Consider the following 20344-nt stretch of genomic DNA (forward strand, 5'->3'; position numbering starts at 1 on the left):
ATTAATAAAATTTTTTTTTTAATAAAAAGGTTTGATTATAATAATTTACTAAGATGAAACAAATGAAAAATGTGTTACCCACTCTGAAAATAAATTGTCATCAAACTATTAATCCTTTAATAGGTGATTTATTTTCTTAATTTTCAACTTATGTCTATCACAATTTCATTGTCATCTGTTAACTGATGTTTGTATCCTATTCTGAAATGAAATTTCTTCCTTTTTCATTATCCGATATAAAAAAGCTCATTCAAGTTAAGACTGTGTTAATAATAAAAAATATTATTTTCTAAGAGTTAAGTTATTAAAAGACTTAAAACTATAATAAGTATTTTTGTCTGCTTACATTTAAGTCCAAATTATAATGATAATAAAAGTAGTACAAGTTAAGAAATAAATTTTAATCTTAATAAAATTTAATGTGCATCAATTAGATATTAAAAAAAAATGTATCAAAAATTAAATACTTTCCCTGCAAGTTTAATATGTGGGTTTAGTTGTGTCATGTATGTAAACCATAATACCAACACCAAAGATTATTAAATTTTTAATTTCTAAGGAAGTCATTTATTACTTTATTAAAAAAAAGTAGTCCAGTTAAATGTTAGTAGTTACAACTACTTCAAGAAAATCTAAAATTAAATATTTTTATCAATAATAATTCTAGAAAATTAGTTCCATGAACTTGGTTTATTACTGCTTATCTTGGTAAATATTTGAAAGTGCTAAAGTACCTGATTGGACTGACAAAAATTCATAAATTTGTTATTTGCTTTGTCACTTATTTATTCAAATATTTAAAAGTACTCTCAATAACAATTACATAAAGTTGAACAAATTTATTTGTTACTAAATTTTTAACTGTTATATTATCATCAGTATTATAATGAAATTTGTAAAAATAAATAAAAATAAAATATATCTTATAGTTCTTAGTCATTTCATTTCAGTATCTGTTCAGTATAGATCATTCAGTGTAATCAACAATTATATTATTCATATTTCATTGACAGTCACCTCAGAACTCGTTTGGTAGTAAAGTTCTGTTAATGGATAATTTAGTAATTTTTTAACATTATTTTATTCATCATTTGTAATAAGGATCATCAGTTCATATCACAAACATTTTGTGATTCTGTGACAAAACATTCACACAATCACAATATGGTTCAAATCCTGTTAAAAATTGGTTACTTATAACTTTATTTGTCATCAATACACATTAGATCTTTTGGTTACTTTGCTTAAATTAAGAGTAATCTGTAACTAAATTCAATGATGTGCATGATGGAATGAGAATGAGCTAAAAATACAGAAAAATAAACTAAATTGTAATACTTAAATAAACAAGAAAAAAAAACTGTAGTTAAAAATATAGATTAACTTATAAAAAAACAATAAAAATTATTTTTTTAATTAAAATAAATAAATTAACTTATTGGAAAAATATATTATTAATATCACTTCATTTGAAATATTGCGTATCTGTAATAATAATTATTATTTTTCTTTTTTAGTTAACCAAATTACCCCTAACAGCTATAACATATTTTATTATTTAACAGTCATGTTTACTTAACTTAAAAATGTAGAAATTTTTTAATTTTGCCGCTGTAACCTTGCAAAACAAGAAAACCTAAATCAAGAATGCTGTGATATGCTGCCGTAGTCTTTCTACTGATCATCTGTTTAAGTCACCTGACTCTGAGTACTTTCGTTGTGTGTTGAATAGTAATTGTAAAAATGTCGGGTAAAGATAGATTAGCTATATTTCCTTCTAGAGGGTAAGTTATATTACCTTATAATGAACTTATTTTATTTTTTAATCATATTTCTAAGTTTCACTGACTTCTCTTTATGTTTCTTGATGTTTACTCGCTCTCGATTTTACTTTTGGGGTGGAGTAGCTAACGTTTGTCCAGAACTAATTAAACATATTTATAAACATTAATATTTTAGTTTTATATGAATAATATCGCGTTTTTATTTTACCACTGACAAAGCAATTTTTTTCTTTATCACTTACTTTACATTTATCAGGTTACTCGCTATGCGACTTAATTTAGCGCGTGCCCAATTTATTTTGCGATATTTATATAAACTTTCAATTTGCGAAATTTAATTGAAACTTACTTTTAATGAAAGCTAATTTTTTTTACTTTTCATGATTGTTTATGAAGTAATTGTATTACATTGTAAACTAATTATATTAAAATATATATATTATAGATCAATATAAAATCATTTATCTGTGATTGCCTCTTCGTTTGGATTGAGGGCAGAATGGGCATCTGCTGTCCTCTGATTGGGATTATTTTAATTAAGTAATTATATTGTAGTTTTTGACCAATTATTATATTTTTTATTTAAGGATAAACAAAATTTATTTTTTTACCTAGAGATTTTCTGAATTTTGCTTCATATTAAATCAGTTTCTGTTTCATAAACTCCATTCCAAGACAGGAATAAGTTGAGTTTAAAGCTGAAAACTGACTTTTTCAGAATGAAGACTGACTTCTTCAGAATTAAGTTGAAAGTTTAATATGAACATTTTAAAAAGCCTGTATTCTGTGATACATATTGGATTGTTCTGAAGCCTTAGATTGTTTATATAGAGAGATAACTTTGTCGTTAAAATTACAAGAAATAAATTACGCATTAATAGATGTATAATTTATTGTCTTCTCTCATAACATGATACCACTACTTTGTACAGTTAGAAGAATGGTCACATGATAGGAAATTATAAGTTAATTAGTCTGACTATGGACTTTCTCCATATCAAAGGAATATAATAATCAAACAGTGCTATCAGAAGTCATATGATTTTATGACATCCACTTCTTCTGTAACAATTATTGATAGTTTCTTGAAGGTGTGTTGAATCTGTTAAAGATTGACATTATTGTATGGCTTTTTCTATCCTAATTGTGTATATTTTTTATATTATTGTTCCATTAATTTAAAGCTTTACTGAAGGGGTCTGGCTGAATATTGTGTATTCAGCCAGATGTTTCCATACGCACAGAATTTTGAGATTGATTTTTTTTAGGAAAGAGATCAATCTTAATTCTATTGATAACTGTATGTTACAGTTATCAAGAGGTTATCTAATATCAGTAAGAAAAGCAATTTTTGATGGTGTATATTTAAGCAGGTCAGTATAAAATCATTTACCTATAATATGCCTCTTTCATTTGGGTGTAGGACAGAATAGGCATCAGCTGCCCTCTGATTGGGGTTATTAATCGTTTAGTGCAGCTCTGTGTATGTGGACCAAACTTTCTTACTATCCATCTCCTTTTTTTTCCCTGTTATTTTTCTGCTCTATTTTCAGTTATATTTGTTTGTACTGTTGGTGCATCATTGGTGTGTCTGGTATGTACTAGGTATGGTCCACTTGAGATTCTGTTTCTTCTTTGATGACTACTCAATAAGCATATTGACTGAAGTGGTTATTGTTTAGAGCGTGCTTGGTACAGTTAAAATTCAAAAATACATAGTTAATCTTTAAAAATGTTTATTAATTTTATATAAAAGATATAAGTATTTATTTTTTGTTTGTTTGTTCTAGTGCACAGACTTTGATGAAAGGTCGTCTGAAAGGAGCTCAGAAAGGTCACAGTTTATTAAAGAAGAAAGCTGATGCCTTACAGATGAGATTCAGATTAATCTTATCAAAAATCATTGATGTACGTATAATAAATCTTTTCATTGAAAAGTTATATCATCTTGTTTCCAAATAAAATTGATTTTGAAAATATATCCACTCTTCTCAAATGTTATTTTTCATTTTTATCTGCTATAGTTTTATTTATTTAATACATACTACAACATCTTTAGCTTGCTATTTGGTCCAGATACAAAAGGAATGAAAGCATTATGAAATTGCAAAAGATTTGAGATTGAAGTAAAATCAGATGATCTATAACCTCTTCCTGGTCCTGTTGGTTCCTCTGTAGTTTAATTCAATTATTGCAACTGGCTTCTCAAAAATATTGGCAATGAACAAGTAGACCCGATGCTTTATTTCACATCAGATGAGTCATGGTTTCATTTCTATCTGATCTTGTTAATTAGCGTAATACACAACCATTGTGGACTGAAAATACTCACTAGATATTTTATTGTTCACTAAACAGTGAGAAAATTGCTGGAGGTAACCAATTGTACTGCAGAAATTGGTTTACAGCAGTACAGAACATTTCTCTTGCACTAAATACTGGATAAATGTTTAGAAAAGAATTACATCCTCATGATCATTACACATTAAAATAGTAGATCATATTATATTTAATTAATAGAAATATGCAATTGACAATGTTTTTTAGTTAGATATGAATTTGTGGTTGTCATGATGAAATCTTCAGATGTTAAGTAATGGAGACTTCAGGATTTTTTTTTAATGTGTAACCTTTAATATTCCTTTTTTTATTTCTTCAACCATTATAGTGTTGTGGTAGCTTATCAGCCTTTCATCTGGAATATCCTGGGTTTAAATCCTGGTCACATTGATAAGTACAACATTTTCACAGAGCACCTGTTACACAAGTGTATGTGATAAATTAATTCCATTTGATAATTTTTTTTTTTAAGTAATTAAGAATCTCAAAAACATTAAGGTAACTAGTTTATGAATTATGTCAATATTTGTTTGTTTATTATTTAAAATGTTACTTGTGTTTCTGAAACTGTAAAATCTTAAAGTATTAATTTCTTAACCAAATACATTTTTCAGACTAAATCTTTGATGGGAGAGGTAATGAAAGAAGCTGCTTTCTCTTTGGCTGAAGCAAAATTTACAACTGGTGATTTCAATCAAGTAGTACTACAGAATGTTACAAAAGCTCAAATAAAAATTCGTACAAAGAAAGATAATGTAGCAGGTAGGTAATTAAAATTGTTAAAATTTTGTCCTTTTTTTCTGTAGTCAGTTTCTTGCTTATTTGTCATGAATTAATCTTATCAAATAATTAAGAAATCTTAATTATTTCATCAGTCATTAAGATCTCACAGTTTTAATAATAGTTGGGTATGAATCGTATTTATGACAGTGACTTAGATCATAATGCTGGTAATTCTACATTATTAAAACAAAATTCACAAACAAACTAGAGTAGAGTTCAGAAATCACTGTATCATCTTATAGATTTCTGAATTAAAACATTTATTTTGATTATATACATTTTGTAGAAGCCTTACATTCATGTTGTAGCAAACATTTATAGATGCTGTTTTTAGTACATTGAAAAAAACGTCTCATAGCTTTGCTTGTTTTTTTTTTATAAACATTGCAGAATTCTACAGTTATTGTCCACAATAACTGTAGAATTCTCATTTCCACCATTTCTTTAGCTATTCTGAAAAAATTCTGGAAGTGGCAAGATCATTGAACAAGAAATTTTCAGTATTGATCTATAATCAAAGAGCTCATTGAATGTTTTCCCTGTTTCATTAGAATTATCTCTTGTTGAACTGTTAGAACTAACAATAACTTTGGTAGTTTTAATTGTTCCTACAATTCACTACTTTGGTTTGTTGTACAACACAAATTTCTATGGGAGTGAGTTAGTGTATTGTGTGAAGTCACCTTTGTGGCAGAGTAGTGAAATTTCTGTTTTCTATCCAGAAGTTTCTGGATTCAAATCCCACTATAAATTTTATTTCTAATAAAAAGAGGTATATTTCTAAGAGGTATATCTTGTATATTAGCTTACTGATTCTGAAGCATGTAAAGAAATTAATGGCAGCTCTTATAAGTTTTTTGACTACTGATCATGTTAGGCTAGTTAATAGTAATTAGTGTAGAGAAAGTTAGGATTAAAATATAGGAAAATCAGGTTTATACTATTACAGATTGTCTTAAAATAAATTGTAACTAAAATATCATTGAAAATTCAAGGCTTAATATAGTAGAAAAATCAATTTCTTCTGTCCCAACAGTTTGTAAGATACAACTTTTCAAATATTAGTTTTTTTTCATAAAAATAGTTTTTGAAGACTAAACTATATATTATTATGTACTGCTGTTGCATTTATATTTTATATACATCACACAATTCCAATATACCTCTACTTAATAGGTTTAAAGTCATGTTTTTGAGATAATAATTTGAGTAATTGTATATGTAGATGCATCTTTATTAATGTAATTTTTTTCTTAATTAGGTGTAACACTGCCTGTCTTTGAAAGTTATCAAGATGGTACGGATACTTATGAATTAGCTGGTTTAGCTAGAGGTGGACAACAGTTAGCCAAACTGAAGAAGAATTATCAGAGCGCTGTAAAATTGCTTGTTGAATTGGCATCATTGCAAACTTCATTTGTTACTCTGGATGATGTTATTAAAATTACTAATAGAAGAGTCAATGCTATTGAACATGGTATTTTTTTTCTTTTTATAATTTAGTTAGGCTTGGTTTAAATTATATCATAGCATAGATATATCATTATAAAATTGATCAGTTCCAACTGATAGATTATGTATCCTAATAATCAAAACCTAGAATTTTGCTAAAAATTAAAAAAAAAGAACTGATACAGGAGCAGATAAGATTACGTTTTATTTATTTGTAAATGAAAGTTAAACACTGCTAGATTGTATTAAGAAAATAAAAATGTATATTAATTTAAAACTGGGAGAAGGTAATCAGGCAAATGCATGATTACATGATTGTAGTGGTAACATAAGGAAATTATTTACAAATTACTGTGACCTACAGGTAATTATTAGAAGTTTAATCTATTCATCAAAAGTTTAATTATCTGGTATTACTCTATGTCCTGATGATGTCTGTTATTATACCAGAAAGGAATCCTCAATCCAAATTCCAAAACATTTTATATAAAATTATTTAAAATTTTATTTCATTAAAGCTTTTCCTTGTGATTTGGTTTACTAAAATTCATTCCTAGAAAGGTATGACAAAAATATTTCCCTGCAAGTTTTTATATTAAGAGGATGGAACCAGTTTATTTTAATTTTCAAGGAAAGTGGTTGTTACAAATATTGTGTTTGGCTATTAAAATCATTTTATTGAAATTCATCCTTTGATTAAATTCTTTAAAAAATGTAGCAGGTTTATTATTACTTGTTTTGTGAAGTGTTTTCTGACTAAATCATTAATTTTCTTTTTTTCTCAGGAATGTGCAGTTCACACTTTATGTCAAATAAAAAAGTAGCAGATTTGGCTAAGATTTTAATCATAAAAATTACTATATTTACTACATCTAGTTAAACTTAATTCATTCTGGAAATTCTATTAAAATAGGTTATGCGATTCATGTGTAATCCTTTATAATCTGAAAAACTTGACACAAATTTAGATAATGGGCATTACCCATTAGGTTGGTCTAGTGGAGAACTCGTCATCACAAATCAGCTGAGTTCTAAGGTTCAGATCGTAGTAAAGGCAGTTACTTTTATATGATTTGAATACTACTTTGTAGATGCTGGTGTTCTTTGATGGTTGGGTATACACTCTATAGATAGCACTCTTTACAAAAAGTTACAGATCTTTCCTGTTAATTTACTGCCACCTCTCCCTGCTCTTTTTGTTGCACATTGATCTTATCTTAAGCTACTCCCATCTTAACTCACTCTTTAACTTAATTCACTCCTACATTTCCATCCATAGGAGATGCTCATCAGGAAGTAAATTTAATGTAGGTGGTGGTGAATTATCAGAAAAGGTCCAAAGTTAAGCCCTCATTTATCTGCAAACATTTTTAAATCGTATAGTTTTTTCTGGAAAAAAATTTCTCCTGAATCTTTTGTAAAGTAATCTACAAAAATTTATTGTCTAAACGATTGTTATAAAATGTTTCTCTACTAATCCTGTTATTAGTATTTGTATCTACAAATTTCATGTAACCTGATTAAATTTAAGCCTAAAATTTTCAAAAAAGTTCAATAAATATCCTGGTAAAAGATTTAGTTGGACTGATCCAGTTGCTTTTAGATCCTATAGTGAAAGGATTGATGGACAGATAGTAGTTGTGAAGGAAATTAAAAATACCTCCTCGCTATAGAAAAATAAACTATTAGCTGCAAACTAAAATAGCATTTATAAAGAATTAATTGTCTTTTGATTATAATGTGGGAAAATCATATAAAATTTAGCATTTTAAAGTTTAAAAGCAGTTCTAAAAAATAGGCTTTTTTGCTTAACTCATATTGTTTCTTAAAACGTATTTTTTGTTACTTTTGATTATGAGGTATCATTTTAATTAATTTACCATTATTTTCTCATTTTGTTTACAGTAATCATTCCAAGAATTGAACGTACTCTGGCTTATATTATTTCAGAATTAGATGAATTGGAACGTGAAGAATTTTACAGGTTAGTTTTTTAAATAATCATGTAATTTTGGTGACTGATTATGCTGATAATAAAATAGGTTAATCAGGCTGTGCAGATTAAAGAGTACTTACCTAAAAAAAAAAAATTGTCTGATTATGAGCTTTTTTCTTAAGTTTTATCATTGGCATCTGCTTTGAGATATAGATATAAGAAAAAAATAAAAAGATGTGCTTATTGTAAACGTCAGTAAAACATGAATTAAACTTTCAAATGGAAAAGTTTGTTTTACCTCGCAAGAAACTGTTATGTGCGTTGTGGGGTACTCCCAGTCATTGCAGAATAGTAAACCTTTATAAAATAACTTGTTATGTCTTGAGAGTTCCTAAATTTTGATTATTAAAATCACTGATGATGATTATGAAGTAAATTCACTCACTTGTGTTTAGATAGATTAGCATCTAATATGGAATTTTAACTTTGCTATTGCCCATGACAATAACTTGAGGTAAATGCTTCCCTTTTTCTGTTTTGCTTAAATAAATAAGTGCACCTCCTCAATGAATCATGAGACCTTGCCGATGGTTAGGAGGCTTGATTGCTCAGGGATACAGAGTAGCTGGACTGAAGGTGCAACCATATTGGAGAGGTATCTGTTGAGAGCCAGACTAAGGAATGATTCCTGAAAGAGGGCAACAGATCTTTCAGTAGTTGTTAAGGGCATTGGTCAGGAGGACTTAAACGGTCATATCAACATCACTCAATCTTCTGAGTATTGCACAGCTGAAAGCAATGGAAAACTACAGCTGCTTTTTTCCAAGAAAATTTAACTCTGCATTTTCATGTAACAAAGATTGAGGTGCCTTCCTTGCTAAAGTATTCAAGAGGTAAACTACTCCCCCATTTGGCTCTCCAGGTAGGGACTACTAAGAAAGGGGTCACCAGAAAATTAAGAAGTAAATTCTATGAGTCTGAAAAAGGTTGGTAGGTTGGAAAATTTAAAGAGGGGAAATGGATAGGTTAAATGTAGATGTAGTAGGAATTAACGTTTATTAACCAAATAAAGGGCAGGCAGGAGTAGGTTTCATAATAAATAAAAAGATTGGGAAGAGAGTAGAGTATCAAAATGCATAGCGATAGAATCATTGTAATAAGGATAAAATCAAAACCTAAGCCAACAACGATTGTTAACGTCTGTATGCCTGCAATGATGTATGCCACGATGATGATGTGGTAAAGTGTGTATACGAAGAAGTTGACGAAGCAATTAGACTCATAAAAGGAAATGAAAATTTAATAATAGTTGGAGATTGGAATACAAGCATCGGAAAAGACAAGGAAGGAAATATTGTGGTTGATTATGGGCTGGGCAAAAAGAGTGAAAGAGGGGGTGGACTTTTGCACGAAGTATAATTTAGTAATTGCAAACGCCCAGTTTAAAAATCATAATAGAAGAATATACACTTGGAAAAAGCCAGGCGATACTGCAAGGTATCAGATAAATTATGTCATTGTTAAGCAAAGATTTAGAAATCAACTCAGATTGCAAAGCTTATCCTGGAGTAGACATTACATTGATAGTCACCATAATTTAGTGATATTAAAATGTAGACTGGGGTTTAAAACCCTGAAGAAAGGTGTCAAATGGATTGGTGGAATTTAGAGAAGTTTGAGGAACAGGAGATAAAGAAGATTTTTGAGGAGGAGATTGCAAAAGACCTGAGTAAAAAAGAAAGTTTGAAAATATACAAGAAGAATGGGAGAACATTAAAAAGGAAATTCTTAAATCAGCAGAAGCAAACTTAGGCAGAACAAAGAGAGCTGGTAGAAAACCTTGGATGTCAGAGGATATATTGCAGCTGATGGATGAACGTAGAAAATATAAGAATGCCGGGGATGAAGAAAGTAAAGAGAACTATCGACATTTAAAAAGACTATTAACAAGAAGTGAAAACTAGCGAAAGAAGAGTAGATTAAAGAAAAGTGTTCAGAAGTAGAAAGAGAAATGATCATTGGTAAAATAGATAGAACATACAGGAAAGTTAAGGAAAATTTTGCGGTACATAAATTAAAATCTAATAATCTGTTAAATAAAGATAGTACACAGATTTATAATATGAAAGGAAAGGTGGAAAGGAAAGGCAAGTGGAATATATTGAAGAGTTATATGGAGGAAATGAATTAGGCTGGTGTTATAGAAGAAGAAGAGGAAGTCGAAGAGGATGAAAAGGAAGAAACAATACTGAGATCTGAATTTAAGAGAACATTAAAAGATTTGAATGGCAGTAGGCCCCTGGAATAAACGGAATACCTGCAGAATTACTTCGCAGTGCAGGTTAGGAAGCAATAGATAGATTATTCAAATTGGTGTGTAATATTTACAAAAAAGGGGAAGTTCCATCAAACTTCAAAAAGTGTGTTATAGTCATGATACCAAAGAAAGCAGGAGCAGATAAATGTGAAGAATACAGAACAATTAGCTAATTTACTCGTGCATCAAAAAATTTTAATTAGAATTCTGTATAGAAGAATTGAGAGGAGAGTGGAAGAAGTGTTAGGAGAAGATCAGTTGGTTTCAGGAAAAGTATAGGGACAAGGGAAGCAATTTTAGTGCTCAGATTAATAGTAGAAGGCAGATTAAAGAAAAAAAACCAACATACTTGGCATACATATATACCTAGAAAGGGCATTTGTTAATGTAGACAGGAATAAAAAGTTCAGTATTTAAAAAAAATTAGGGTTCAAATACAGATAGAAGAACAATTGCTAACATTTACAGGAACCAAACGGCAACAATAATAATTGAAGAATATAAGAAAGAAGCCGTAATAAAAAAGGAAGTCTGACAAGGATGTTTCCTATCCCTGTTACTTTGTTATCTGTACATAGAACTTGCAGTTATTGAGGTTAAAAAACAATTTATATCCGGAGTAATAGTACAAGGTGAAAAAATAAAAATAAAATTTGTTGATATAGTAATTCTAACAGAGTAAAAGAGATTTAGAAGAAACAGTGAACAGCATGGATGAACTCCTACACAAGAACTACTGTGTGAAAATAAACAAGAACAAAATGAAAATAATAACATTTAGAAGTAATGAAGATGGACCACTGAATATAAAAATAGGAAGAGAAAAAATTATGGAGGTAGAAATATTTTGTTATTTGGGAAGTAGAATTACTAAAGATGGACGAAGCAGGAGCGATATAAAATGCTGAATAGCACAGGCGAAACGAGCCTTCAGTCAGAAATATAGTATGTTTACATCAAAAATTAATTTAAACGTCAGGAAAAGATTTTTGAAAGTGTATGTTTGGAGCATAGTTTTATATGGAAGTGAAACTTGGATGATAAGATTACCTGAGAATGAAAGATTAGAAGCTTTTGAAATGCGGAGCTATAGGAGAATGTTAAAAATCAGGTGGATGGACAAAGTGACAAATGAAGAAGTGTTGCAGCAAATTGAAGAAAGAAGCATTTGGAAAAATATAGTTAAAAGAAGAGACAGACTTATAGGCCACATATTAAGGCATCCTAGAATAGTCGCTTTGATATTGAAGGGACAGGTAGGTGGGGAAAGATTGTACAGGTAGGCTACGTTTGGAATATGTAAAACAAATTGCTAGGGATGTAGGAGGTAAGGGGTATACTGAAATAAAACAACTGGCATTAGATAGGGAATCTTAGAGAGCTGCATCAAACCAGTTAAATGAATGGAAAATAAACGCTAGTTTTCTATTTATGGAACACCCCACAATAATTATTTAATTATTGATGAAAATTATGAACTTATGAAGTAAGCTGTACTTACTGAAAGGCCGCTTGGAATGTTGAAAAAATGTCTAATACAAAAATCTTCAAAATTTGTTCTGTTAGGGAGAACTAGAGTTATCACTTGTTTAATGTTGATAAAAGTCCCTTAAACAATGGCGTCCAAATATGATTAGTTTTCAGTTCTAGTGTGGATAGAAAGCTGCTATGGAGATCATTGAGGGGCTTTGTGAGTTGATTGTTCTCTCCCTTCATTCATCCCACTACACCTTTAGAAATTAGATAAGCCACCACTTAAGACTGTTCTGTAAGACCGTGAAGTAATTGTAACTGGTGAAGCGCTATTTCTTACTTAATTGGATGACAGCTTTTCATGGAGTTTAGTTTGGGGACTATATCCCATCTGAGGATTACACTATGTAGGCCCAACAAGTTGCTGATGTGCCTATTAGATACAAATGAAATCTTATCACTGCTGTTTATTCTTTTTAAGATTTTTCATTCCTATAATAAATTAATTTTATTGCAGATAAAAAAAATAGTTTTTTTTTTTTAATAGATTGAAGAAAATACAAGATAAGAAAAAAGCTGCAAGAGCTAAAGCTGATAGTATAAAAGCACAAAGGATTGCTCTTGGTGAGGAATATGATACAAGTAATATTTTAGATGAAGGTGATGAAGATATATTGTTTTAAATTTGAAATAAAACTGGATAAGTATGTTATATACAAATTCATTTATACTTAGTATTGTGAATTCTTTTTATTAATTTCTATGTAGTTGTTTAAAAAAAAAATTAATATATATTTAAATACAAACAGTATTTTATTAATTGTAAACATCTGCTGTTTAATTAGAATTATGGTTACTGTTAATGTATATTATTAAGTTTAAAATAATTCCAGATGTATTATTCCAATTAAAAATTTTTGCTTGAAGTTAATGACTTGAAATTTATGAATAAAGAATGTTAGTGACCAGCTGTGTAATATTTATACATAGTCATGATTGTATATACACTAAATATCTTATTCTGTATTTATTGTTATTTTAATTAAAATAATAAAATACATTAAAGCAGCTTATTAATATATTTTTATGTACATATAAGTAAAAATAATATATGTGTTTCTTGAATGTTACTTCTTGTTATAAAATTAATGTTTAATAAATTTTAAATATTAATTTCATCTTTTTTTTGTTAAACACAAAATATTTTTTTGGTGCAATGAGTGCTTTATGCATCCTCCAAAGAGTTTTAATATGGTGATTATTAGTGCATTTATTATTTTCATATATAAACGTAAATATGTTAGATAAAGATTCTTAAAATTATAAACCTGTAAAAATTATCAATCTACAAAAGATACATCTGTAGTAAATATTGTACATAACAGACTGATTGAAGAAAGAATGTATATTTCAAAAATTAAGATGAAGTTGATTTTGATTAGTGCCCAATTCATTCAGCATCAGATAACAGTGGATTTTATCTCTGTAATTTTATCTTCACACATTATTTGATGAATATGTATATTAATAAAAAAACTTACTGCAAAACTTACCCTGGAGCAGACATTGATAACAACCATAATTTGGTGATAATGAAATGTAGATTGTAGTTTAAAAACCTGAAGAAAAGGTGTCAGATGAATCGGTGGAATTTAGAGAAGCTTGACGAAGAGGAGGTAAAGCAGATTTTTGAGGAGGACATCGCAAGAGGTCTGAGTAAAAAAGATAAGGTAGAAAATGTAGAAGAAGAATGGGAGAATGTTAAAAAGGAAATTCTTAAATCAGCAGAAGCAAACTTAGGCGGAATAAAGAGAACTAGTAGAAAACCTTGGGTTTCAGACGATATATTGCAGCTGATGGATGAAAGTAGAAAATATAAGAATGCTAGTGATGAAGAAAGTAAAAGGAACTATCAGCAATTAAGAAATGCTATAAACAGAAAGTGCAAACTGGCGAAAGAAGAGTGGATTAAAGAAAAGTGTTCAGAAGTGGAAAGAGAAATGAACATTGTTAAAATAGACGGAGCATACAGGAAAGTTAAGGAAAATTTTGGGGTACATAAATTAAAATCTAATAATGTGTTAAACAAAGATGGTACACCAATATATAATACGAAAGGTAAAGTTGATAGATGGGTGGAATATATTGAAGAGTTATACGGAGGAAATGAATTAGAAAATGGTGTTATAGAGGAAGTTGAGGAGGATGAAATGGGAGAAACAATACTGAGATCTGAATTTAAGAGAGCATTAAAAGATTTAAATGGCAGAAAGGCTCCTGGAATAGACGGAATACCTGTAGAATTACTGCGCAGTGCAGGTGAGGAAGCGATTGATAGATTATACAAACTGGTGTGTAATATTTATGAAAAAGGGGAATTTCCGTCAGACTTCAAAAAAAGTGTTATAGTCATGATACCAAAGAAAGCAGTGGCAGATAAATGTGAAGAATACAGAACAATTAGTTTAACTAGTCATGCATCAAAAATCTTAACTAGAATTCTATACAGAAGAATTGAGAGGAGAGTGGAAGAAGTGTTATGAGATCAATTTGGTTTCAGGAAAAGTATAGGGACAAGGGAAGCAATTTTAGCGCTCAGATTAATAGTAGAAGGAAGATTAAAGAAAAAAAGCCAACATACTTGTCGTTTATAGACCTAGAAAAGGCATTCAATAACATAGACTGGAATAAAATGTTCAGCATTTTAAAAAAGTTAGGGTTCAAATACAGAGATAGAAGAACAATTGCTAACATGTACAGGAACCAAACAGCAACAGTAATAATTGAAGAACATAAGAAAGAAGCCGTAATAAGAAAGGGAGTCCGACAAGGATGTTCCCTATCTCCGTTACTTTTTAAACTTTACATGGATCTAGCAGTTAATGATGTTAAAGAACAATTTAGATTCGGAGTAACAGTACAAAGTGAAAAGATAAAGATGCTACGATTTGCTGACAGACTTATAGGCCACATACTAAGGCATCCTGGAATAGTCGCTTTAATATTGGAAGGACAGGTAGAAGGAAAAAATTGTGTAGGCAGGCCACGTTTGGAATATGTAAAACAAATTGTTAGGGATGTAGGATGTAGAGGGTATACTGAAATGAAACGACTAGCACTAGATAGGGAATCTTGGAGAGCTGCATCAAACCAGTCAAATGACTGAAGACAAAAAAAAAAGGATATCATTAATTTAAATGAATTGTCTGTTTGAACCAGTTAGACAATTTTACCAAAAATTCTGTTAACCAGCTAGTACAGAATATTGAGATAGGACATATTTTACCTTAATTTTTTCATGAAAATACTTTTGCAGGATCCCACATCCTCAGTCATGATTGAAATAATTCCGTTTTGCATAAAAAAAGTATAAAAATAGAAATACTAAAATAATGATGAATGTGTATTAATTTCATGTGCAATTATGGCTAATGAAAGATTTCACTTGGATATCAGCTATACCAACCAGTGAAATGTGGTCGTATTAAAATTTTTGGGACATTAATTAAGGGGCAGAATTAGTGATCTCTTATGGTTGTTGACTTGAAAAATCTAATAAAATAGGTCCCAGAACCTTATCTGCAGTAGTGTTTGAGAAATCTGGGGTGAAGACCAATAAATTGAGGTAAAAAACCCTGTTTTTTTATGTTTGACTTATAATTACTTTGTTAAATGGGTAATAAACACATAAAGTTTTAAAATGTGCAAGATAAATTGAATAAAACAAGGTTAGAAAAATTAAAATTTTATTTAGGAACAGTATACTTGAGTAAAGTGCATAATCTGTACCAGTTTTATAAATGTTTAAAAATAAGCCCACCATTTTTAATACATTTGTTGGCATGCTTCTGTACTTCTTTTGTTACTCTTTTTAATTCTTTGTAACCTTTTAAGTACTAGTGTCACATGTATGTGATGCCAGCTTGATGCACTCATATGCCTACTGTCATGTAATGTATCATGTCACAAAAAATGTATTTTTTTATAAACATGTAAAGAAAATCTCAAATGAAATTTTTTTAGAAACAGGTTCACTACCTAATATTTGTACCAAAAATACATTTTTTGTTTTTCTTACCGTATTAGATTATGTTTTTGATCTGTTTCACTATTTTTTCTGCTATTTCTTATTGATATAATAAAGTAGGCTTAATAGGAATTAAGCAGGGTTATTTGTTTTTCTGACTTAATTTGTTAAAATTAGAAAATTCAATAAAAAACATTCAGTATGAATTTTCATACTGAATTTCATACTACTGGATGGATGTACATTCAATACTGTTTCTTTCAAAGTTGTTCAATTTTATGTTGTGGAGGAAGCTTAACTGATGATAATCAAAATTATTTATTTTTTTAAGTGATGCTGACTGTATGGCTTCTGGCTTCTAATAAACAGAAACAGCATGCATTAACTAGTAGTAGACAATTATTTAAATTTAGTTATCTATTGGAAGTATTTTTTAAATGTAACTTCTATTGACATTTATTCCAACTTAAGTTGTAGAATAAGAGATAATAGTTTATTGTTTTACCAAGTACTTTTCCTAGAAACTTTTGCGACTAGCATTTATTTTTAATGCATCTTTATTTTTTACATACTTATTAATATAAGCATTCACCATGGTTAGTCTTATGTTCCTGTCAGGAAGAACTGCATTTTATTGGAGTCAGTGTGAATTCATCTTGAATGGCAGTATATCTTGAAATTATTTTTTGACATAAATTAATTAAATGTTATAATTACTTAAGTTTGGGTGAAAAGAATTTGTACTTTCAGTTCCTTGGTAGTTTTTGTATACAAGTACTACTTTACAAGGCAGTAAACATAACTTATATGATGTTCATATCTCTCAAAAGTTAAAGGATGTAACAGATTCTAAATTAGCAGCAGGAGCAGTAAAATTCTTGAAGTGATATGTGACCTGTCAAGCGATACAGATTGCCAGTCATATAACAGTTATTATTGAGCAAGATGATGACAAATCGTGCGATTAGTTTCTATTCTGATACACTTATAAGTAGATAAATTTTTTATGAGAAACTGGAAAACTATGCTAATTCCCGTAAAGGTGTTATGTTGAAAAGGAGGGTATCTGAAGATATACTCTCCTGTATAGGATATCCATTTATGTTATATAGTTGAAAGTTTGATGAGCAGTTGTTAGGTGATAACACAATTATTTTATATTTTTTCAGCATACCAAAAAAATCACTCTTTATTTTAATTGAAGGTGATAATAACATCTGTATGTTTTTGCTCCTGTTTAAAAAATTGTCTTTTATCTAGAATGCCCCTGGTTAGATTCCTGTCAGGCTTAGCATTTTTCATTATCTATAAAAATCTTTATTCCATACTCCCATATATAAGCTTATATGGCTTATCTGCTGAATGACCTGCTCATATTATAAAAAAAAATTGGTTACAAACATTCCTGGCGAATGTAAGTGTAATAAGTTTGAACAAAAGATACCAAATTTGGAAGAATATAAACCCATGAAATATATGAATATGAAATTCCATCTGAGCCCATTTTTTTACTTCCTTGTACTAAGTAAAGGAATTATTGTGATAACAAAAAATTTCAATGGAAATATCCATTTTGGCCATCCCTGAATCCATTTTGACTAGTTTTGACATGACGTCTGTTGAATGTACATATGTATCTTGCATAACTCAAAAATGATTAGCTGTAGGATGTTGAAATTTTGGATTTAGCACTGTTGTAACATCTGGTTATGCACCTCCCTGTTTGATTACAATTGATTGGACCAAAAGTGTCCAAAAAAAATAAAAAAAACCAAAAAATTTGGATTTTGGACTTATTCTTAACTGCAGTAATTAGCCCTCATTGAGAGCTTTTTAATGATATATCATAAGTGGTACTTATTTTCATTGGTTCCAGAGTTTAGCCAAATAAAATTTTAATTAATGAAATATTTGGTCTTACAAGAAGAAGGCACATCAGTTCGAATCAGACTTCATCTTCTTTGTTTTTACCTTTTTTTTTAATTTAAATATATTGCTTTATTAATAATTATTAACCTCTGATTTAAAAAAAAAATTATGATAGATAATAATCCAATAATAAAAAAAATATGAAAAACATCATTTGTTATTAATGAAGCTTATAGAATTTTACGTATTTTCCATTTAAAAAAAATTCTTATGTAATTTAATAGACGTACAAGGAAGTCATGTGCTATCCACATCAGATTTGGGGAGCCATTTTGGGAAAGATTTTATAGTACAGGGCGTTTCATCATGTTCTTAGGAGTTACAAAAATTCAGTACAAAAAAAGTATTTCACTTACCTAAATGAAAGTTGTACAAGGTGTTGCAGGGACTCAAACAGTTTTTGTTAAAATCTATAAATGTTCAATTTCTGCTCCTCTGGTGACACGGCACACATCAACACGAAAGTCTAGCTGTTGCCAAAATCTTTCTAACATGTCATTTTTGATAGAGTTGATTGCATTGATTATGCGATCCTTTAGCTCAGCGATATTGTGCGGCATTGGTGGCATAAACACCTTATCTTATCTTATTAATTGAAGATGGTACGGTTTGCATAATAAACATTTACGGAGAACTCTCCACACTGTTGTTTTCGGAATTCCTAATTCTGTGCCTGCACATGTTCAACATTGATTTCTGAGGTTGATAGACGACCAGTTGATTTTTGCTTGCACAAGCAACCAGTTTCACGGAATTGTTTATACATGCACGAATTGAATTGTCACTTGGTGGCTCATGAAATTTCAACCGAAACGCATGTTGCACAGAAATGACTGACTTTGACAAGTAAAATTCTAACACACAAAACGACTTCTCGCTTCCCGTGGCAGCCATTTTCTCTACTGTCGACGCCTAGCGAGCAAATGGTTTACTAACTGCGTAATATGTGTGGAAAAAACTATTTGAAGTACTCTTTCATACAGTACTTGTTTTATTCTTATGAGAAATAGTTTTTTGTTAATGAATTTTCGAAACTTCGAAGAGCGTTATGAAACGCCCTGTATAAAACCAATATTTTTTAAAAGAGGACATTTTTTAAAGGCTTTTCTATTGTTTTTCTGAAAATAAAACCCTACGTTCATATTCGAATAAAAATAATACTGTACTACTTGACGAACAAACTAAAAGAATAAAATTACTGTACTCCACTAAATTGGAATAAAAGCAATGTAAGCTCCAAAGATATTAATCAAAGAAACTACAGTTTACAAGAATATTAATTAAAACATATGTAAAAAAATTATGTTAAAATCGAATACGAATACACAATTTATTTACATGTAATAGATGGTTTAAATTAATTGTCTATCTTAGTTTGAAATAAGCGACTGCACTAATGATTTTAAAATAACGCCATCTTTTTTCTAAGAAATATTGTTTTAATTTTCTAAGTTTTTCTGTTGCTTCCTTACTTGTGATGGTAAATTCAGGTTCATCGAAATTGTCATTAGTTTTAGAAGTAGTCAAATCTGAGGCAGCAACAAGGTCATGGATGTCAGTTGTTACATCCTCTGTATTGAGCGCATCATCAGTGTTCAGGTACTCTTTGTAGTTTCCAAATGATTCAATAAGTTTTTCTAATTCAGTATGTTCCACAGAATTTTTAAATCTCTGATGTTAAGATTTTCAATGTCAGAATTGAAGTTTGTGGAGGTTTAATACTGGCTTTTACAAAACAATTTTTCACTCATAGTAGTAACCTGCTTTATGGTCATATGAATCCACACAACTGCATCCAACACACTAATGCTTTTATAAAGCTCATCAGGATCCAATAACTTCATTCGTTGTTGACAATAAAAAATACCACAGCACTTTTTTTCTGTATTGAATTTTAAAGTTACGAATGATGCCCTGATCAAACAGTTGACATAATGCATACTGCAGTAATAATTGGAGGAAAGAAATATCAATTTTATATTTTCTAAGGTAATGTTAAGGTGGGATTTTGCATTTTTCAAGAATAGGTATGACTTTCCAATTTCGTCTTCCCATTCTACAATCAAAACTTAACAACCAGTCCGTCATTATGTCCTTAGTCATCAAAGATTTTTTATTGGAATACTATTCAATTTCTAATGAATTTATATTCATGCCCTTAAAACACCATAGCTTTGATGATTATAATGGTTTTTCAAATTCATGTGACATATTCACAACCAACATAATAGTCTCTTTTTGATATCTTCCCTCCTGTATTTTTTTCTGTTTCAAACGCATTGTTTTACTGGGCAAAATCTGGA

The 20344-nt window shown here is 29.5% G+C and overlaps 1 protein-coding gene across 1 annotated transcript; it reads left to right on the forward strand.

Annotated features, from left to right (window-relative positions):
- The first annotated feature begins 1629 nt into the window (after positions 1-1629).
- Positions 1630-13258, forward strand: LOC142331277 (V-type proton ATPase subunit D). Its single transcript, XM_075377058.1, has 6 exons — positions 1630-1784; positions 3575-3692; positions 4739-4886; positions 6169-6384; positions 8265-8343; positions 12633-13258. Exons 1-6 carry the CDS (start codon positions 1744-1746, stop codon positions 12766-12768), a joined length of 738 nt encoding a protein of 245 aa, XP_075233173.1. The 5' UTR covers positions 1630-1743; the 3' UTR covers positions 12769-13258.
- The last annotated feature ends 7086 nt before the right edge of the window (positions 13259-20344 follow it).

Source organism: Lycorma delicatula, chromosome 10 (genome assembly GCF_047948215.1).
Source record: "Lycorma delicatula isolate Av1 chromosome 10, ASM4794821v1, whole genome shotgun sequence".
Classification (NCBI taxonomy): domain Eukaryota; kingdom Metazoa; phylum Arthropoda; class Insecta; order Hemiptera; family Fulgoridae; genus Lycorma; species Lycorma delicatula.